We start from the raw sequence: 23,887 nt of genomic DNA, 5'->3' as shown, positions 1-23,887 counted from the left end.
ATTTTGTTGCTAATTGCTATCATAATTATGCCCGCATGCACTCTCAGAATATTGTTGTGAATGACTGTACTCGAAGAGATTCACGACATATCTTGAAAAGCCAAAAATATAAAATATTTATTGATTATCCCACGAAGGCCATAAGTCTTGTCGTGAGAGGAAAAAAAAATAGGTGGAGGGAGGACCTTAAAAAAACACACCTCTCCTTCTCGAGCTAAAAAGATGGGTACTAACGGCATGTTCAGGTCTTCAAAACTTCAGAATTTGATAATAACATTTTTGTTGTGAAGATAAATTAGATGTGTACAAGAATTAGAAAATCATAATGACAATTTAGAAAACATTAGTTTTGATGAGGTCTTTAGTTGTGACGTCTATAATTATTCACTGACACAATATTACAAGTTACATTTCTTTGAAGCACTAAACTGATTCTAATTCAACGAGAGAGGCTAATAGATATAAGTTGCAAACTTTAATGAATAATAATCGGCATTTTACACCAATTTATTACAAACGTCACCAAAATATCTCATAATGAGCACCAAACAAAATGGTGCAGGAAGAAAATAAATGGGTTTTTGTATACTATGCATGTTACACAAAATCATTGGATAACCATTCGAATATATCGCTGGCAATGCATAGTATAAGATGCGTTAACTCATCTGTCTGGGTTTTTTTTCCCCGATATACCAAGATGGGCAGTATTACATTGGTCAATGGATGATTGCCGATGGTTGTATGGTGCCACCTTTTTGTTGTGTAGTTTCTCCACTCCAGTGGTTACTTCCTAGTGGGAATCACTGAAAAAGCTATCCCCAAAATCCGTAGTGGTACCCCTAACAAATTACTCGCACCGCCTCCGCCATTAGCTGTTGTTTATGGAGTCCTGGTCGCTTCGACTGATGCCGCAGCGCCAGTTATTTCCTGGGTTGGTTCGCCGCCGTCACCTTGAGGAGAAGTTAAGTGAAACATAGTTAAATTCCAATTCTGGAAAATCTTTTGCAATTGACGAGTACATGTTTTTCAATAACAGGCTCGATAAGAGTGGTGGAGGTGTTGCACTGTATATATCACGTACTTTTGAATGTATTGTTTATGATGATATTTCGAGCATGGATAACATTGCTGATTTTTTAAAAGAAATGTATATATCAAAGGATCTAGGAATATTGAGATAGGCATTATGTACAGACCTCCCAACTCCAATATCAAAGATTTCTTAACTTAATTACCTTTTAGATCTGGCTTCCTTGGTGACTTCAATATTGACTTACGTAAGTCTGAAGATGATCTTGTCTCACATGAGTTTCTTCAAGCGATTTTGTCCTCTCCTTTTCTTCCGCTTATGTCGAAATCTTCACGTGTCACAGCTCACTCTGCTACCCTCATCGATAATTTGATTTTTAATACCCTACCCCTTAATGATTCTTATATAATTTTTCAGATTTGACCTATCATTATTCAATTATGATTTATTTTTCTTTTAAAACTTTTCGTCTGGTATAGCTAGTCTTGATGCAATTTTAGAATATGCTGACTGGTCAAGAGTATTTCATAGTAATGATATTGATTTGTCTTTTGATTATTTTATGAAACATTCAATCATAATTTGGATAATGTAATTAAAAAAAAAAGATAAATCAGACTACAACTACAAATGCCGCTATGCGACTGGTATGCCTCCGCCATAATGCATGGTTCTCCGAATAGGTCTGTAGCACAATGTCTTCACAATGTGTGATGACAGTTTCACATACTTGTAACTGGCAAAATATCAGAATGACAGGTTTGTCACAAATGCATTGAGTGTTCATTTTTCTTGAACTAGGTTTATTTGGATGAATATTTGGGAATTTGAGGATTTGTTCCCAACTTTTGACCCTTTTATATTAAAGTTTAAAGAAGAAGTGAAATTTAGCACTTTCACTTGACCTTTGACCTTTTAGCAAGAAACTTCCAAGAGAATTTGTATTGGGTAATAAATGTATTCACTAAGTGCATAGATTAGGCAGCGTATAGATTAGAGAGAAATAATGGCATTTTGATGAGTTAATCCTTGACCTTTGACCCCTGACCTTTGACCCATGACCTCTAAATCCCATACATGATCACTGCCAGTCAGTACATGCATATATTCTAAGTTCCATGAAGATACCTTTAAATATTTGTGAGATATGGAGAAAAAAGTACAACTTTAAAATTTTTGCTTGACCTTTCACCCTTGACCTTTGACCTCATAACCCAAAGCTCTCTCTGGGGAATCTTTATTTAGTAGTTCACCAATACACCAAGTTTCAAGAAAATACCTCTAGGCATTGCATGGATATAGGGGAAATTGTGAAATTTTGAGCATTTGACCTTGACTTTTTGACCTTTGGCCTTGATCATGTGCGCCCAAAAGTTGATAGGCACAACTTCGTCCACTCATTATATACATGCCAAGTTTCGTTACGATACCTTTAACAGTTTTTTAGATACGCTGTCCACAAAATTGCTTACGGACGGAAGAAAGGACGGACGGACGGACGGACGGACAACTCGAAAACATAATGCCTCCGGCGACACTTCGTGGCGGAGGCATAAAAAGACACCTAGGTTACCGTGGATTTCAAAATCAACTCACCGTTCAATTAACAGGAAAAATAGATTGTATTGTAGATACAAATTGCAAAAAAAAACCCTGAGCAATCAAGACACAAATACACTTCATAAAAATACTTTAACTATGATTTTACGTTCTGGAAAGAAAAGAATATTACTTTAAGCAATTGCAGAGACATTAGATTGATATGAAAAATACTTTGAATGTTTTACAGCAAGCTATGAATGTTCGAGTAAGAATTCAGACATTGATAACATAAAGGTGAATGATGAAACCATCAATGACCCTGTTCACAATGCATATGTTTTTAATTACTTTCCAATAAAAACAAAATTAGAGAATTAGAGAATTATTTTACTGAATACTTAGGTAAGCATAATTCTGATTCTGTCTTGTTTACTCCAAATAATAGACATGATATTATTGATATTGTATCTTCTTTAAAAAGCAGGTGGAGTTCTGGTTATGATGACATAGATAATTGTATTCTTGAAGGTGTTATAATCTCAGTTGCTGATCCACTCGTTCATATTTCTAATTTGCCAATTTCTAATGGTGTGCTTCCTGGTAAGATGAAACTGACCAGAGTAATTCCACTATTTAAGAAGCGTGACAAATATGAAATAATATAATTGTCTTCCAATTTTATTATTATCATAGTTGTCCGAAAATTTAGAGAAACTTATTCATAAAAGAATTATCAATTTTATGAAGCTGCACAACATTTTTACAAATTCTCAATTTGATTTTCGAGAGTAGCATAGTACTAGTCATATTCTTTTATAATGGTATTTTCCTCGATAGAACAGTACATTATACACTGATGTAATAATGAGTGTGGCCCGACTTCTCTATCACCTTGCCTGAGTACCTTGTTTTGGCTACTAGAGCACGGGATTAGTATGTAGGATATCGGCCACTCGCCCTGCGTGACTTGTCTTGCTCTTCTCCAATCCATGTGTTTCACTTCGCTTGTTTACAGACGCACTCTTAAGACAAGGTCATTTAATATACAAATTTCCAATCATGTAAAGTCCTGCTGTTACATGTAAACATCATGTTAAGTGCCAGTACTCCATAACACATACTAGTCGATGTAAATTGGTTCACCCCGTACACTTTATTCGTCTGTGCCGACGACAGTCCTTTTCACGCCATTATAAGATTTCCTTTTTACTTTCTAGCACTGAAAAATGGGTCACCTCAACCACATGCAATAAGAACGTCTTCTTGTTTGCTTTATTCAGCAAAAACAGGTTTTCACGGTTTATATCGCAAAATTGAGGAAAGCTTTGCCTTGAAAGCGAATCAAATGTTATGATATCAACCGAAATAAATATCAATATTGCAAGAGGTCATTTCCCTTGATCTTATCTCTATAAAGCAGGATATACATGTATTCCTACTCTCCCTGTCCGCTTCAGGCAGAAAGAGGCGCGGTTAAAATCGGGGCAGGGTTAAAGGGATTGTATAGTATTGGTAGGGATGAGAATTGGGTTTTTAACTTTTAGTGACAATCCAAGTAACCACTTATGAAACAGTGCAAAGCATACCATGTCAAAGTTTTTCAGATTGAAAGCGGTTTTGGAATCGCTGAGACATCCAAAAACAAGGTAAAACAAAACGATCCTAATGAAAATTGGGTCCCGCATTTTATATCCTTTTTTCCATATCTAATCTTGTGCTAATATTTTAACAGGTTTTCAATATATATTCTTTAATAATTACATAATATTATGCAAGCAGTGTTGCTGAGAAGGAGACTTTTGTGTATGTGTGTGTGTAATTGGTTCATTGTGAGTCTGATTTGCACAATCATCGTGGAATAAAACTAGAATAACGGAGATAAGAAGTTTAAAAACAAAAAAAAAATATGTGTGTGTGTTTGTGTGTTCTAGTAATGTTACCCAAGCCACCAACTTTGCCTTTATGGAGTAAATTCCACATCTTACCTCACCATAAAGGCACCATGCAAATAAAAATGCTGCTCGTGATGTAGTGAGTTAACAGAATTTTCTCTACCACCGCAAATAAAGAACCAGAAGCTCACGTTCGCACTGAGGGATCTCATCCGACCACCGGCCCAGGATACATGTATGATACGACGTGTCGACCTGAGGTGTAGTTAAGCGGTATCCGTCGTCACACTCAAACGTAATTTCCTGCGTGATAGGGTAGCGACCAGGAATCCAGTCGAATAATTTCACCACACGTCCATGATTAACAACTGGTTCAGGACAGTACAATTCTGTCGCAAGAATTGAATGGGAAATAACGAATGTGTTAATAGCATGATGATGTAAATTTTCATCTCATGACATTGTTTCCACAGAAATTATTGTTTACGTTTTAGAACACTCAAGGGATGTTCACATAATGGTAAACCATTGGTTCTATTTTTCTCTTAAATAATTATTTCTAGAATCAATCTAAATTCGTTTTTATCAAACTCACAGACAAAAATCAAAATGTTCACTTATTTTTTCGAATACGTGTATATGACTGGCTGTATGAAAATGTATCAACGATCGTTAGGATTTCGTTAGATCACGTTCATTCAGCATAGAACGTACAAAGTTAGCTTTATAGGACCTATGCGGCATTTGAGCAAAAGATAGTGAAAGCTATTATGAAAGATGCATACCATTGACGATTATTTCCACTGTATGGGAACTGCTAACAAGCGTACATGTGAAGTTTCCAGAATGGGCAGAAGTGGGCGTATTCAAAGTGATCTCTTTTTGCCTGTACGCCTGGGGGTATTTGACAAGAGAATGCATAGATTATCATGATGTTACGAGATACATGACTTTTTATTGTCACTTGGTCTTATATAAGATGGTCTACTTCCCAGTTTGTCTATCACCACTATGGCTAAACTCATTTGGTCTATTATTAATTTCTTCTAATGCGCATTTCGTCCAATCCTCGCTTGGTCTAATGTCCAGTTGGCTAATTATCATTTTGTCTAATGACCAGATGGTATAATAATTGCAATTTTGTATCCTTGGATTTTTCCCACTATTTCTAATAAACTGTGGGTATTAGACGACACCTGGAAGTGGATGAACTGGTAATGAATCAAAGTGGCAGTCTGACTAAATGGTTATTAGACGAACTGATTGTAGACCAAACATGATTAGACCATTTGGGTTGAGACTAAATGGCTATTAAACAAAGTGGGAGTAGACAAGTGATAAACCACCATAAATACCAGCCATTCGGGACAGACATTTGCAGGAATAATTAAGAAGTGAAAACTGACATAAGGGCAACAGCCTCATGCCCTTAAACCATGTAGTAACTGATGGATAAATATTCCGCTGTCTCGGTAACTGTCAATTATGTATGCAATATAGGGAATTAGACCTTCTACAACCAAATACTAATCACGGTATAAAACGAACCCTCGCGTACCGTCTCGGTACGTTAGGGTTCATTCACCGTAATTAAGGCCTAGTCTTTGATTGTGCGCAACACAATTTCCTATTGCCATAGCGTGTATCTCCAAATCTACAAACTCTGACGTCTGAGGAGCGAAACTATAAAGTGAACTCGATTACCAAGAGTCCGCCACTGTATTACTCGCATTTGAATTGCTATCCTCTCCGAATGAATAGAGTAGCAAAATCATAATTGTAATTCTACACAAAATATAAATCACGAAATTTCTAATGGTTATAATTCACCTTTTCCCCACCATATTCTGTAGTTGCCGCTTCTTTTCATGTTTGCTTTTGTTTGTTAAAGTGTATGACTGAGGCTTGTTCTCGTTTTTCTATAGGCCTATACTCGCATTATGGTACAGGTTTTATTTTGATTTTAGTATCAATGTTTGCATTGTTGCATTCATGTTCGTGTGTATGTGTGTCTGTGTGTATGTGACTTTGCATTACAAAACTAACAAAAAGTTGCAAGACATGGATTTTTAGTTAAGGGCAGATTCTGAAAGAGCAGACTCTAATGATGTATAACTGAATTCAAATGGACTCCCCTAACCCCTTTCTAAATACTGGAAAGAAAGCACACACTCTGGAAAAGTGTGAAATGAGAAAAGAGGCTCTGAAGTACAGAGTCTATTACCAAGCCGTGCTAGCCATTATTACTAGTTGTGTGATGAAAGGGACAAAACACAGGATGTAAACCATCGGGTCAACAACAGTGAAAGAATTATCAGATTTAGCTGAAATTGAGCATGTTCTGCTAACACATTCTGTTCATGATTAATGCCAACTTGTAGCAGCATCATCCATTCAATAGTTATTAGCCTTGAAAGCGAAGAGTGTGCAAAGGATTTCAAGAAAATGAAAAGGGGCCTTGAAGACATACCTGATCATTCCGCTCTCCCCTCCCCCTCCTCCGCCCCCCCCCCCAAAAAAAAAAGGTTGTAGAAAAACTGGTGAAAACACACTTTCAAACTGATATTATAATCCTAAACTAAAGAATAATGTAGAAGAAGGCTAGCTCTATTAGAAAATAAGAAAAACTCAAGCTTGACTCCGTTGAACCATATTTTATTTTCACCTTTTTTGAGCCCTTACGTACAAAACAAAGGGATGCGACTTTTTGTTGATTTTGTGATGCACGGTCACATAATATATCCCTTATGGAACAATTACCACACTGTGTTCACGTAGTTTAACTTGTGAAAATGTGTGAATACGGTGTGTTCACAGTGTTGCCAAAATTTAAAATTGTTTCTTTTTAATAGTTTCTTAGTTACTGCACTTCTTGTTAATTTTGAACTTCAACAAGACGATAAAGAAGTTTCCGATAAAGTACTTGATTTTTGAAAAAAAAAATGTGTAAACAAATTTACACCACAGTAACACCAGTTGGTGTGGTCCCCTATTGAAGCTTGACGGGTGTTATACCATTGCAATTAACACCACCAATATCAATTCAACACCACACTGTAAAAACATCGGTGTTAGATTTAACACCACGGGTGTTAAATCTAACACCGATCAAACTTCAATAAAGGACCACACCCACAGGTGTTAAAAATGCACTGTGATGGTGTTGAAAAGTGTTCACCTGACACTTCGTGGTGTTTATTTGACACTGTACCTGGTGTTATTTTGACACTGTACTGGTGTTAATTAAAAAATGACACCACATGGTGTTGATTTGATATTTGTTGGTGTTAATATCAATGGTCTAACACCCGTCCAGCTTCAATAAGAGACCACACCAGCTGGTGTTACTTTGGTGTAAATTTATTTTCACATTTTTTCAAAAATCTAGTATTTTAATGTAAAATTCTTGATCGTCTTGTTTAAATTAAAAATCAACAAGAAGTGCAGTTACTAAGAAACTCTTCAAAAAACAGTTTAAAATTTGGAAATGACACCCGGAGGTGTTAAATTAACACCATAAATGAGCACCGAAAATTTAACACCAGCTCGGTGTTCACTATTTAACACCGGACTTTTTGCAGTGCATGCGGTGTCATTATTGAATTAACTCTAGCGCAGTGTCAAAAATATCACCAGCCACAGTGTCAAATTAACACCACGAAGTGCCAGGCGAACACTTTTTAACACCGTCACAATACATTTTCAACACCTGTGGGTGTGGTCCTCTATTGAAGTTTGATCGGTGTTAGATTTAACACCCATGGTGTTAAATCTAACACCGATGTTTTCACAGTGCAAACTGTGTGGTTTACCACAGACAGCTCACATAGTCATTTACAGTTACCACAGCTTACTACATAATGGTCACAGTGTTTTATATGCTGCAGTATTTGGGCATTGTGTGTTCACAGAGTTGTCATAGTATGAATTTTTTAGACTATGTGGGTACATAACCACATACTTGTCATATGTGGCATGCAGTTACCACATAATAGCCACAGTGTCACATAATGCAGTCTATGGAAACAGTGCTTCAGAGATATGTCACAGTGTGAAATAGTCAAATGGACTATCTTGTTTATCTCCTACTAATCACATAGTAGTATACAGCTACCACAGCTACCACATAATAGTCACAGTGGGCTACAGATTTCAGTCTGGGGAAGATGTGTTCACGTAAGTGCACAGTGTGTATTTAAAACTATGTGACTTAACACATACTAATCTCATAGAATTCACAGTTACCACACATGGGATTATGATGACCACAGTGTCCCACGTACTGCAATATAATGTGAAATTTGTGTGCCCACAGAATTTTATAGTGTGAAATTCTAGCCTTTGTGGTTCTTCACCGAAAGTCACATAGTAATTGCAGTTGCCACAGCCACACAGAAAAACCACATTGTGTCACATATTGCAGTATGTGGGAATATTGTGTCCGCCAAATTGTCACAGTGAGAAAATTCTAGATTATGTGGTTTCTAAGCCAAAAATCACACAGTGACTCGTCACCACAGCTTACCACAAAATAACCACAGAACATGTCAATGTAGACTGACCCACAAGTGAATGGGCTTTTAGGCCTCATCAAATAAAAGAAGTTATTGTTTTTATCATTATTGTTATTATTATTTTTATTATTATCATCATCATTGTTATTATAAGATTTCCCGGTCAATTTCATACTTTTGTCATTCCAATTCATTAATGTGCATTTAAATTCATACAGGGCATACACTCACGCCAAAATATTCGGGCATTCAAATTCAGAATCCGAGCTATCTATTTCATTTATTGGAGTTCTATTTCGTTTTCGTCAAATCAAATTCACGCTTGGGCGTTCAATTTCCAAATGCGGACATTTCATTTTCTACTCGTGTATTCAAATTCATGTGATAGTCATGTGATAGTCCCGACGAGCTTATTATGTGCAATGAATTTAATGAGGAAAATGGAGTAGACTTTTATAGGAAGAAATGGCATACGAATCCAATGGAGGCTTGCATATAGTGTAATTATGATTATTTAAAGGTCCATTTTTACTTCTCATATATTTTAACCTCTGACATTGATTTTTTACCTCTGACATTTTTACTTCTGACACTTTTTACCTCTGACACTTTTTACCTCTGATATTATTACCTCTGACATTATTACCTCTGACATTTTTACCTGTGACATTATTACACCGAACCTTGGAGAAAGTTACTGCTAAAGCCAATAAAAACGTCATTCCAAATACATTCAGAAAATTGCGGTAACACTGTTAAAAGTGCAAGAACTAACTTACTAATCCTGTTCTCTTAACTGGACAACATTTCTACTTACCCCCGGTTTGTTTGTCTGTCTGTCTGTTTGTTTGTTTGTTTGTTTGCTTGTTATTTGTTTATTTGTTTCTCATTTTCCCTCTGAAAAGAAGGCTGGACAGCCCATATTCAGCTATAAGCTGGTCTTCCATGGGGGTTTGGTTAAACACCGTGCTCCTTGCGTTGAATGAATGAAGCGGGATCCTGTATGTGCATGAGTTGTGACTCTTTCACACACGGGACATCCACTTTATGTCCTATCCGAGGGACGGAGTATTTTACCTCTTGCTAGAGGGAACTAAAAAAAAAGGTCTGCAAGTCACTTTGAAAATCGTCATGACTGATGACTCATGTTTAAAACAATGTGCTTGGATAGTCATGCCACTTTGATAACTTTAAAATAATCATGACATGACATGAAGCTTATTATAGGGTACTACTAAAGTTGTCTCACGCATTTTTGAAAGAAAATCGCAGAATTAAATGTACGGTACAATGATATTGAGGCTACACTGGTAAAAGTCAAACAAAAGTCCTTCCTTGATGTGAGAGGGAGAGATTACATATTGATTATGATTTCCTTCGTCTAAAATGTGTTCTGTATTTTTAATCGCTTGTCGTTTGCTTTCTCTATGTCACAGCCATTGGTCTTCAGCAATGATTCGTAGTGGGGGAATTTGACGGAGATTCACCAGGTCGTTTAACGAGTTATTACTTGAATCGTTTAGCTATTCTTTTATACCATACCTGAGATGTAGCAACACTTGATGATCTTATAACTGGGTATGCCCATGACCATATCTGTTTTTGGCAAAAGACAACGAGTCTGTTACCACAGCATCTACCAGGCCTGTTGATAGGGAATACCACCACAGTTCCGTTCAATGCCACCTGGCGAGGCACACCGTGGAAACGGAGGGCAACCACTACTTTCTCTGAAAAGACGAACGAGTTGACAAAAACGAAAATCGCAATAAACTTCTTTGTCACTGCTTACAAAAAAAAGCAAGCACAGGTTATGTGGTGTAAAATATTTGTAGTACAGACCCACTATCGCCCATATCATTATGAGCCGCCACATTACTTGGAGAATTTACTTATCGTCGGCGAGGTGCATATATCATTTTTTTACAGCTGTTGCCACATGATATCAGTGACGTAGATTTTCACTGTTGTATCTATCGAAATTTCAGCTAGCTACAGCAGAGTTTGAACTAACTCAAAATTATTCACGGCAAGAAGTAACTCGAGCTTATGCTCTTAAAACGAAAAAGGCAGTCGATTTTAATAGACCTAGTCACGTTTATTGAGTAATCAGCTGTCCTTGAGATACTTTGACTACTTCGACTATGTCGACATAATTATGCACAACCAAATAGATCATCAAGCTGGATGCTTACATGATAATGAATCCAAGAGACGTTTCAAGTGATGTTTTAGGTAACCAGTAATAAACTCTTTAACTTTCTATCCAATTACGTTTTATTGACTGAAAGGCTAAGTAGATATACGTGGTCAATATCTGCATTGCTATAATGTGTTTTAAATTTTTTTTGGAGCAAACTTTCCATCATAATCATCATTGATAAACACTGGAACATATGCTACTGAAGGGTAGGGTTGCTAATCCGGGAAAATACACGGTAATACACAAATTAATATAAAATGTTGAAGTATAAAAAGGAAGACACAAAGCTAAAAATTTACTCTTGGCAGGTTGAGACATTACAAGAGACCATGTGGTCTCCCACGTTCACCTTCCATGTATTCTTGCAGACTCTTTCCTATAAAAACTTTGAGAGCTAGGGATATAGTGTCAATTTGCTAATTTCATCAGAGTGGTAAAAATTCCTGCAAAGTACACTGTACTTAGCAAGTTCGACTATGCAGGCTGAGAAGATTTTTAAAGCTCTATCACTTCTGATTCAAGAAAAGAGTTTTATTGAATATCCTTTAATTACGGAGGTTTGGGCCTCCTTTGGACCCTAGGGGAACATGGTGCTTATTCGAACACGTCGAGATCCTATCCCCTTACGAATGCTACTTGCCAAGTTTAGTGGACATTCATTGTTGTTTTCAAGGAGAACATAAAAATGTACCATGTAGGCTCGCATTTTTATCCCCTCCCCAACCCACTCCAAACTTGGTGGGGAGGGGGAGGGGGCACCCCTGGATCTGCAATAAACAAACTTGGGAACTACAATTATCAACGTACTTACTTATGCAAGCTCATAGTACCAACGTCGATTTATTACTTTTGGGTCTCGAGCAGAAGATAACATTATGAAAATATTCTTCCTTTTTTTTTTTTTTGGGGGGGGGGGGGGGAATGCCCCCCTATCTCATAATGCCCCCCAAGGAAAGCATGGTACCAAGTTAAACAAATTGAGATCCTAACCTCCTATATGCATGCTACCTGCCAAGTTTGGTGAAACTTCATCAAGGTGTTTTCAAGAAGAATATGACATGTGCAATTCAATTCAATTCAATTCAATTCAATTCATTTATTTTCATTCTTCTTCTTTTTTTTTCTTTCAACAAAAACATAACACAAGATAAATCAGGTATTGCATCATAAACAAAAACATTTGCCTTTGCAATAAAGAAATGATATCGATAAACATAAGAGCGCATACTGGCAAATACAATAATAATACAAAGTCATGCTTCAGTTGAAAAAAAGGAAGAAAGAATAGAGAGGTCCACTAAAAAGCAAAGCTTGTAGATTGTGAACCACTCACAAAACTTATGAATTACTACAAACACTTGTGACAAAATATGATATACGACAGGACAGGACAAAACAGAAGAAACACAACAACATGACACAACTTGCCAGAATAGATGAAAAGTATGGAAGGAAAGAAAGAAAGAGAGAATGAGAGAATGCCTACACGCTGAACAAGGGAAAATCACCCATGGAACAGGGGATGGTAGAGAATGTGCTTCATAGAGTTGGTGCTGCATGCAGCTGAGCAAGGATTGTTATGGCTACTTCTTTACGTAATAATGAATTCGGTGATTGAATGATTGGTGGGTGGACGATGAACCCTGAGGTTAACAATTAAGTCCGCATCTGGACTATCTTCGCCCACTCCTGTGCATGAGTCCCAAAGGGGACACTTCTGATTCCCCCATGAATTGAAACAACTGTCAGCTATGTATTAACTCAAAGTATCAACTTATATAACTAACAGTATTAATTAGGGTAATGGCTCCGTCACGTTTGGTGATATCTTGGGCCCCCAGAGTGCCCATTTGAATAAAGTGAGACCATATCCCCCTAGGGATGCTACCTGCTAAGTTTGGTGACAATCGGTTGTGGAGTGTTCCAGAAGAGGATGAAAATGTACAATTTAGGCCCCTATTAGGACCCCTCGCAACCCCTCCCCTGGATAACAGGAGAGGCACCCCTGATTCCGACATGAACAAACTTAATTGAAACTATATTCATCAATATCCTAACTCATAGTATTAATTTAGCTTTTATATCTGGTTCTACAGAGGAAGTTTTTCTTTTATTCTTTTTTTATTTATTTTTCTTTTAGGGTTCCTTAATTCTGGGGTTTGGGCCACCTGGGGTCCTCCAGGTCGGGCATGATGTCCATTTGATCAAATTCAGATCATATCCCCTACTGATATTACCTGCTAAATTTGGTGAAAATCTGTCATGGGGTGTTCCTAAAGAAGAAGAAACTGTACTAAGGCCCCTAGTAGCAGCTCCCTCTCACCCCTTCCCCAAGGACCCAAGAGAAGCACTCCTGATTCCGCTTCGAACAAACTTAACACTGCAGTCATCAGTGTACTAACTCATAGTATCAAAGGGAACGTAAAGTTGTGGTTAAGACCTAACGTCAGGTTTCTAACATATTTGGTGAGAAATGAGAAACCTCTTATGAAATATGAAAGAACATGTAACTCCAAGTGGGATTCAACGTTTATTTGATGAAAAATAGTTTTGAAATAGCTAAGATACCCAAAACCGAGCAATTCTAATACAAGGTGGGACCCACCTTCTAATAGGATCGCTTTGTTTTGCTTTGTTTTTTGATGTCTCAGCCATTCCAAAACTGGTAGTTATCTTAAAAACTTTGAAATCCTCACAGAATGGTATGTTCTGTGTTACTTCATAAGTGGGTTGTTTTTGTTGTTGTTGTTGTTGTTGTTGTTTTTGGTATCTCGCAGTTATCTGCCCAATTCTCATCTCCACCAATACTATTGTGACGCTTTAAGTTAGCTCTATCACTTTTGGTTCTAGGGAAGAGTTTGTTTTATTTTTTAGATTCTTTGAACATTTTGGGGGTTTGCCACCCCCACCCCCGGGCCCGTAGGTTAGGCATGGTGACCATCATAATGCCCATTTGAACAAATTGAGAAGAAGACAAATATGCAAAAAAAAAGTTTACGCATGACGTGCGACGCAGGACGGACAACGGACAGCGGACAAAAATCGATAAAAATAGCTCACTTGAGCCTTTGGCTTAGGTGAGCAAAACTGGAAAGAGATGAGTTAAAGGCTCATCAAGGATATGCATGGAAAGGAGCCCTGTTGGGCATAGTCCAGGACATTCATGGACGTTGTCCCGCAGTTTATTTAGGTGTAATGATGTACACAGGAATCTGGTTTCTATGTTGTTCTTTTTTGTTGTCACCATTTTGAGTCACGACAATGTCTTGCATTCGCAGTTACCAGCGTCGAGTATTTCCTGCTATCAATTTACATTTACCACATCTTGGTTCTTCCCCGAGCCACTCGCCGAAGTTGCATTGCCTGCGGGAATCGCCGATCAGCCGACTTTTTGCTGGGTCAAGGCACCGGGCCACCATAAAGGATCCACCGGGGACCAAATCACGTGGATGGAGCTCTCTTGTCTCTTCACCATGCAGGAAGAATTTCATTGAGATTTCACCTTCACTCTCCGGCACGGAGCAGGGTATCTGTTGCCTCACTGTTGAGTGAAAGGAAATGTAGCACCGTGACGCTGAAACACCAGCGATGACATTTTTTCTAGCTATACAGCCGTACCAAGTACCGAACCATCGGTCTTTTTTTAACCTAGATATTTTACACTTATTTGCTATAAAATATAAGGCTTTCAAAAATGTAAAATTTGTTCCAATGCATGAAACACTCCCGTTTAAAAAGGAGGGTAGTACGAAGAACTGTCCATCATGAAATTACAGTTCTTCAGCAAATGTGGTCAAGCTGTATGTTATACAGGAGAGTAGAACCACCATTAAAGCACGGCTGTCATTTTCGTCAAACAGACTTGCCATATTTATTCGGGTTACAGCTCGTTATTCCGAAGGTTCGTTATTCCGAAGGCTCTTTATTCCTAAGATTCGTTATTGCGAAGGTTCATTGTTCCGAATTTCATTTACGGATTAACCAATCTTTGGAATAGCGAACCTTCGGAATAACGCCACAAATTTTCGGATAAACGAACCCTGTTTCATTTTCGGATTAACGAACCTCTAGGTATAGGGAATTTGCGTGTTTCGGATTAACGACCCTTCGGAATAACGATCCTTCGGAATAGCGAACCTTCGGAATAACGAACAGCACCCATTTATTCGTAGGCCTATTATCTCGTATTTCATTTTCATTTCATTTTCACTTCATTTTATTCACTTCATTTCCAACAAGATAATAATTACTTATGAACACATCAATCTAAATACAATAATAATGTACTGAAGCAAACATGACAAACAAACTGTGGCCTCAAATACAATATTGTAAATTTCATGACAATAGCGAAAGAAAGAAAGTTGTTGGAAATGGAGGGGAGTGCTAAAAAGCAAGGCTGGTAGATTTGCCGTCCCCTCATAAAAACAAATAAAATATATACTTACAAAACTCACAACTTGGCAAATTGCACATAAACGAACGACACATAAACGAACACGAGACAGCTGTCTTGTTAAGAAAAGAAAGAGCAAAAAAAAAAAGTATGGGCATAAAAAAAAAGACAGGAAGAGACTATTGTGGATAGAAAATAAGGAGAAGGAGGGAAGGCGATGGGTCAAAACCAGGCCACGCGAAGGATTAGATATAATCATAACTCACCAAACGAGATTTAAATAGGATTTGTAGAAGACGATAAAACAATCGTAATAAAAAAGAGACTTGAAATTAAGCTTGAACATTCACTTTGTAACTGTAACAATTAGAAAATTATATAATTTAAAGGTAAAAGTTTCAAGATATGAAGCTCCTTTTATGTTGCTAGCAGGAGAACTCCAATTCTTTCATAAAAAGAGAGCACAAATTTGGCAAAAATAGTGTAATTCACTGGATTGCCGGGTAGGACATAAAGGATAATGTATTTTTGGAACATGGAATCATATACAGGAGGGAGGGAATTACTGATGTATTTGTTCATACAGATGTCCTAAGTGCAAACGATATAATTTATTAATATTTAAAACATTGTTGTCATGAAACAAAAGAACAGCATATCCATGATTTAAAACAAAGTTCCATATAACACGAAAGGTGCGTGTTTGGAAGACAAAATTCACCTCTATTTAAAACGTCTATCTTTTTAAATGATAATGCGACATATCAACTGATATGTAACTGTCACGTAGAGTTTATTGTCCAAAATCTAATTAAAAGATTTGATTGAATTGACTATGATAAAAAAGTATAATCTATATTTGTTAATAACAAAGTACCATGTAACATGAAAAGTTAGTGTGGACTAATATGTAACTGCCACGTAGAGTTCATTGTACAATATCTAATCAAATAATTTGATTGAATTGACTTTCCCGCGTCGTGCAAGGGAGCATTCCAAGATAAAACCTTGTATGCTCTTATCCACTGAAGTAATCTTATCCATTGAATATTCAAAGCGTCAATGAATTCATCAGGATCAGAGTTAGATCAAAATACATTAATATCTTCCAGATGATAAAAAAGATACTTGATGAATTCTGCAAATGTGACCCTGTATCACAAAACCAACAAAAAATCACCAGACATAGATTTTTTAAGTTACAAGCAGATTCCAAAACAGCAGACATTTAGGCTTTAAAATGATATATTATAACTCAATCCAAACGAACTTTAAATGGACTTCAAATGGAATCTAAATATTGGAGAGAAAGCACACAGTCTGGAAACGTGTGTTATACTGAGAAATGCTCTGAAGTTACAGACAGGGTCTTTTCAAACTCTTTATTTCACCAAGCCCTGCTCTCGGCAGTGGTAGTGAATGGGACAAAAACAGGATGTAAAACGTCGTAGAGCCAAGAATTAAGAGAATATCAACTTTGGCTAAAATCGATCATGATCTATGAACACACACTTTCCATGACTGATACCAATTTTCAAAGCAGAAGTATAATCCCTTTAAGAGATTTTAGAGTTGAAGGTAACGAGTGTTTTCAGGTTTTTAAGAAATGAGAAAGGGACTCTGTGATGCAGCTAATGACTTCATTCTAAAAAAAAAAGAGAGATGTTCTCAAATAATTGTTATAATTTCCTGTATGTTTTATGATGGCAAACTTTGATTTACTGTACTCTTTCAGAAAATATGTAAAATTCAAGTTTGATTACTTCAACCAATTTTACCTATTTTGAGACATCGCGTAAAATAAGAGCGTTCGACATTTTGTTGCTGTTGAGATGCACGGTCACATAATCTCGTTAATACAAAGAACAAACGAGAGTGGTCCTAGCAAGTTCCTTGCGGATCGCCTCAACTGACGTCTTGCCTACTAGATATACACTTAGCAAAAAACAAAACAAAACAAACAAAAACAACCAAAAAAGAGACAGTAAACTTTTTTTCGAGTTCATATTTTCATAGATGAGTTTGATGAAAATCAATGTTTTATAAATCATATTAAAAGTAATTTGATTGGCTATCAACCCGTAAGGTCAATATGAATTGCAGTTTACGCACGAGTGAACACATTCGTTTTGGTCCTTATAGGCACAAAAGTAAAAAGTGGAAAAAATTAACATATATACGTTGATTTGCTAGTGCCTTTTAAAGATGACAATGATAACAAAAGACCAGTTAAACAAACTGAAATAAATGAATGAAATAGTAAAACTAAGATCTCTTTTTATCTCTTCGTACTATCAAACCAAAGTAAAGTGGGAAACTAAAGGATGGAAATGAAAATTTTCTGTCAACTCAGAACTGAAATGAAATTTGAATTTGGATTTGACAGAAGATTCTTCATTTTCTTCCATTATTTTTAATCTTAATTGATCTTTTATAGGCTTCAAGGAATATCATGGAGATCCAAGTTTATTCTTACAACTTTATTCACGTTTCTTATTGTGTTAAATGTGCATTTTATTCGTATTGTTATGTGGAAGAGCACTTACGCATGAATGACAACTTTTCATTTTTCAATTCTTACATGTCTTCGAAGAGATATCTATGGATCTTCACTCATGTAAGAAGTTTCCCTTTTTATTGACCTACCAGGTTGATAGCTAATTAAATCATCCTTCATTTAGTATAATAGAGTATGTCCCAAAAATAAATTACAATGAGATATTTTGCGTTGATAACACCCAATATGATTAAACTGTCTAAATCCTACTTCAGGGTCTTAAAATATAACATCTTAGCTTTATATTGCGGAAAACCCCATTCAATTTGGTTTAGTGGTCACAGAGAAATGTGGATTGTTGTAAAGCATGTCATGAGTCTGAGTCTTCCAAGTTTTGCACTTGGATGATCTTGGAACTGCATATCAATGTGTAAGCACAACGGACATAACTTGGAGGGAAGGGATTTCTGACATGATATACACGTACAAAATATTGTCATTTCTCTTTTACCACTGAAGCGAATTGAGTGGGGCTTTCTGTATGATATGGGCAAGGGGTTGTAATTTCCTAGTACCGCGAAATTGTGTTTGTATTGATTCAATGTTTTTAAAGTTATCGTAGCGGAGGGTACGGTTGTAATTTTTGTTTGACGGTACATCAACTTTTAGCTAAACATCTAAGAAAAAGATAAACGTCAGAAAATGTTTACTTTCTCTCTTTTTTTTTTTTTGCTGAGTGTATAACCAATGATAAGTACAAATTGTTTGCGATTACCAAGGTACCTCCTGAACCATTCCAATGCCTTTCACGAATACCATAAAGAAATAATATTATGTAGAAGTATATCATGGTCGATGGTATCGACGGCTCTTGGAGAAGTCAGGAAGTCAGGTACGATAGAACTTATCAATGTTTTGTCGGCATTTCTGTGTAATAGTTCATTTGTATCAGAGAAACACGGTGGCGAATCACAAATATTGGACTTTACATCCCATGACCTCTTTTCATACTGAGGAGAAAACCTCTCAGCACAACTCGCCGGACTTTTCAACTGGCAGTCGTTTGAAATGCCACTAAACACAAATCTGATGACTTAGTTTTGTACCTCAAGGCGGTGACATGACTTATGCTCCGCAGGCATATTCCCCGCGACATTTGCTCCTCCGATTTTGCACCACCGACATTTGCTGCCCCGACATTTGCTGCGCCGACATTTGCTCCGCCGACAGTTTCTTCGAAATCATACGACATAATGTGCTCCGCCGTCAATTCCTCCGCCGACTATAATAATAAAAATAATAATAATAATAAGGTCTTATTTACCCAGGGAAGCCTCTTCAGTGTTGCCACTGCTCTACCAGAGGGCCCTGCCATTATTATTGCCCTAGCGTTGCAAGGTACCCATTCATACACCTGGGTCAAGAGGGACATGGTGGGAAAAGCATCTTGTCCAAGGACGTAAGTGCTGGGCGGGACTCGAACTCGAGTCCTCCGATCGGGAGTCGTATCCAGTATGCCACAGTGCCCCCACTCATTAGAGATTGTGCTAACGATTGAATTTTCTAGTAGTAATAATATGACATTGTTCACTTTTCATGAATATTGAGTGAAACAGTGAACGTCTTGCCATGTTTTGATATCATTCAGAAGTAATTTTACACTCTAATGAGTGAGTTGGTGAGTTGGCTCAGTCGGTAGCGCGTCTGCCTCACGATCACGCGGCCCGGGTTCGAACCCGAGTCTGGACTGAGCAATGTTGTGTGTAAGCATACCGTCCCCTCTAGCAAGAGGCAAAACACTCTGTCCCTCGGATAGGACATAAAATGGAGGTCCCGTGTATGAGAGTAACAATTCATGCACGTAAAAGATCCCGCTTCATCCATTCATCGCAAGAGCAAACAAACAAACAATTGTTGTTTCTTTAAAAATGCTTTGAAAACAAGGAAATTGGATTCTGTCGAGTTTATTAACAATCAATCGTTCGAGTGTTTCAAGTTTTTTATTTTTGTATAGTATCGGCAAATACTTTGTTTATCACAGTTACTCGTTCAATTAATTATCCAGCCAAGGGCACGACATGGGTATTAAAATCCTCTCCGATAAATTTTTACAGCTTTTTGTTACGTCTATACTACTTCCAATCTTGAAGTAAGGCAGTCGTCACAAATTAGGAAAAAGACAAATTGGTGTTGTTGGTATCTCTAATGAACCGCTTTCACCAAGTCTTGGTGGAGAGTCAGACGTCACTGACGCCCAACCGTACGAACACAGTGTTCTAATCGCTCACCTGCTCACCAGCGAGGTTTTGTTTTCTTCTCTCTTTTTTGTCCATCTCATATCAAAAAAAGAAAGAAAAAAGAAATGATCGTAAAAGGTGGGCTCCATGGTTGAGAAACCTCGGCAAAATCAAGCTGAACATAAGAAGTTACCAACATTCTCCAAATCGTGCTGTACATTGTATGCATGAATTCCGTGATATACATGTCTATGTCATTGGCTGACTGATATATATATAATTATATATTTGCTTTCTCTCGACGTTGGAATAATGCTGCAACATGAACAGCTGCACCACTATCCTATTGGTAAAGAAGAGCTAGTACAATAAATATACATATACCCATTATGCATGTATATATATATATATATATATATATATATATATATATATAGATAGATAGGCGTACCTGTGTTTTGGTGCCTTGTCTGCTACCGGCGGTTTCACGCTGTCACGATCTTCAGGCAGACTGACAAAATGGTGTGTTTCTGTGATCATGTGGCGCGGTGGATCGGTTAGACGCATGGATGGTTTTTCCTTTCCGATGTCTGCATTTGGATATAAGTTCGAAACAAAAAAGCACTCAATAAAAGGTCCGAACTTATATCCAAATGCAGACACCGGAAAAGAAAACCATCCATGCGTCAAACCGATCCACCGCGCCACATGAGCACAGAAACACACCACTTTGTCAGTCTGCCTGAAGATCGCGACAGCGTGAAACCGCCGGTAGCAGACAAGGCACCAAAACACAGGTACGCCTAATATGCTCTGCTTTACAGCATTGAGCACTTTTCGATCCTCATATATATATATATATATATATATATATATATATATATATATATATATATACATACGCAGAATTCGAGTCTCCCCTGCCGAACACACTGCACACCGGACTGCGTACAAGGTATTAGTAATAATATGAACGCGCGCGTGCGTGGTTTGCATACAAAGTAATATCCAACACGGACGTCAGCTCGAAAAGGACGGAAAATGTATAAGCTTACAACAATTTATCTAAAATTAATAAAACACATGTTATAAATTATTATGGCAATTTATGGTAAATCCTGTATGACCATGTCGAAACACTTGGATCGGTTTTCTAAAACGCTATTACTTCCATCCAACGAATTGGGTATCGCCTACGTAGTACCATTTGCAGGCTCTTGCACTATCGTTTGAAGGAATTATTTTTCAAAATTCGCCTATCCGGTGACGGTGATTGGTTTTCTTGTGTAATAACTGGTGATAATTGTTATTGCTTACTCATAATTATAGATACAGTCGAATTTCTGCCGAATGTCTCCTTTGAATTCAAACTAGAAGAACTCGCATCCTTTTGTCTAATTGACTTCCTCCCTCCCTTCCCATACCTAGGTCTTCTTTCGTCTTTTTTGAAAATGTATTACCAACTTACTACACGTAGTTAGTTTTCAATATCATATTTCTTTTTCTTACTCGACAGCATACTGCCTCAAGAGACGTAGATTATATTGGCTGCTATCATAGCACTATTAAAGTTCTGGTTATGTGCCATATGGTTGTTGCTGTTGTAATTGTTGTTGCTAGTGCTATTGTTTATCATACAAAGGGAGGGGAAGGTAATGCTATTAATGGAAATACTTCTAAAAACAATCAAATAATAATAGTAATTATGATAATAATACCAACAATGATAAAAATAACAAAAATAATAAAATAATAATGCTAACAATAATAAATAGTAATAATGATAATAAAACAATAATGATCATAATAATTGCCACCTCCAGCAAAGACGAGAAGCAGTGCAGCATGCTAGTACAGATGGTTCGTCTTGTCAGCAAAGACTTCGGAATGGACTTCGGCATCAAGAAGTGCGCTACTCTAAGTTACGAAGAGAGGGAGACAAGTGAAGACTGTATGAATATCACTTCCTGATGGAAGAATATTACAGAGTTTGGAAGAAGGATAAAATTCCTCTGTGTATTGGAATCTGATGCTGTGTGGAGGAAAGATGCAATCAAAGTGTTTGTCACGAAGGACTACTTCTCATGAGTGAAAAGAGTACTAAAATCACACCTAAATGGCGGCCACATGATCACAGCTCTAAACAACTGGGTGGTAGCAGTTTTGAGATACAGAGGATAAGTTGTGGAATGGACGGAGGAGGAACTGGCCACTATCGCTCAAAGTACAAGGAAAATGTTTCCGATTTACAAAAACTAAGGAGGCTGGAGAGCTCGGGAGCACATCAAGCTGCGTGAATATGGAGCAAATCGGCCTCAACGAGTCCATAAAAAGTAATCAGGAAAAACTCCTTCAAGCCATGCAGGTGGACTTTGGAAAGGACGGTTGAGTTGATTCACTTACTTTCAAAACCCAGAAACAAGCAGAAAGATTCGCAAAGTGGAGAGAAAAGCAGTTGCATAGCCAGTTCTGCAGAGAGACGGAGAACATCAGCAGTAATGAAACATGGTTATGGCTGAAGAAAGGAGAACTGAAGAAAAAAGACGGAAGGACTGATTGTCGCTGTCCAAGAGCAAACACTGTCAACCAATGCTCTAAAAGCCAAGGTGTAGAAAAGAGATGTGGATGCCACATGTAGAATATGCCAAGAACAAGACGAGACAGTGCAACGTATCGTAAGTGGCTGTAGTAAACTCCTACAGTGTAACGACTACAAAGACATGACGAACTGACAGATGCCGTTTACTACGAGCTTTGCAGAAAACAGAAACTACCATGTGAGAGCAAAATCGTATATGCACGAACCACATACAGTTTCTTAAAATGACCAAGTTAATATCCTGTCCTAGGTTGAAAAACCAGTACAAACCAGTAAACATTTTTAAGTGATCTCTGCTTGTGTAACTGGTTTAACCCTACCTATAGGCCGGGCTATTTAATAGGTAGATGATAGAGCCGGGGCGGGGGGCTCCCCCTCCAGATTTCGGCCGTCGACCGCGCGATCGCGACGAAAATAGGCACACACATTGCCTATGATGTAATCTAAAGTACCAAGAAGCTAATTTTTTCAAAAATCATCATTTACACTAAATTAAGCTAATTTATGCATAATGATGCAGGAAATCAATAAATTTGGTATAAATCACTAAATAAAGCTCAAAACAGGCACTTTTTGTGTAAATATTCTTTTTAGTGTCCTTAGCAAATGTAAGATAAAAAAATGTATTCTATTGTTTTATGAATTTCTTATGTATTTCTTTGTTTTTTCGACTTTATGTTTTTCATTGTTTTTTCGATGAAATCTGTCCGCGACATTGTTCTGAACAAGAAAATATTATGTTATTAATTGATTTTAATCAATAAACCCCCAAAATAATCATGTTTTTATGAAATTTGCCTGTAAACACAGTTTGCATTGAAATTGTACACGAATTCACGTTTTTGAGCAATTTTTGGTCTGACATGCACGTGCATATTTATGCCCAACCTCGGAACCGCGCGCCCGGGCATCGCAAATTTGGTGTCAAAAGATGGGGGAAACTCAAAAGAAAAAAAGTCATGAAATGTTGCGGC

At 37.3% G+C, this 23,887-nt stretch overlaps 1 protein-coding gene across 1 annotated transcript in view; it reads right to left on the bottom strand.

Annotated features, from left to right (window-relative positions):
* Positions 1–882: 882 nt before the first annotated feature.
* The window catches only part of LOC139735738 (complement receptor type 1-like), a 68,400-nt gene continuing 45,395 nt past the window's right edge, over positions 883–23,887 (bottom strand). The window contains exons 6-9 of the mRNA XM_071646486.1: positions 14,504–14,725; positions 10,524–10,577; positions 4,659–4,856; positions 883–953 (exon numbers count right to left, since the gene is read on the bottom strand). Of these exons, the coding sequence (XP_071502587.1) occupies positions 883–953; positions 4,659–4,856; positions 10,524–10,577; positions 14,504–14,725 (545 nt within the window). The remainder of the gene's footprint in view (positions 954–4,658; positions 4,857–10,523; positions 10,578–14,503; positions 14,726–23,887) is intronic.

This window comes from Diadema antillarum, unplaced genomic scaffold (assembly GCF_040938485.1).
Source record: "Diadema antillarum isolate AM-2024a unplaced genomic scaffold, OU_Dant_1.0 seq00000596_RagTag, whole genome shotgun sequence".
In the NCBI taxonomy this organism is placed as follows: Eukaryota; Metazoa; Echinodermata; class Echinoidea; order Diadematoida; family Diadematidae; genus Diadema; species Diadema antillarum.
The sequence above is the reverse complement of the archived record's forward strand: the minus strand, read 5'-3'. Positions and strand labels throughout refer to the sequence as shown.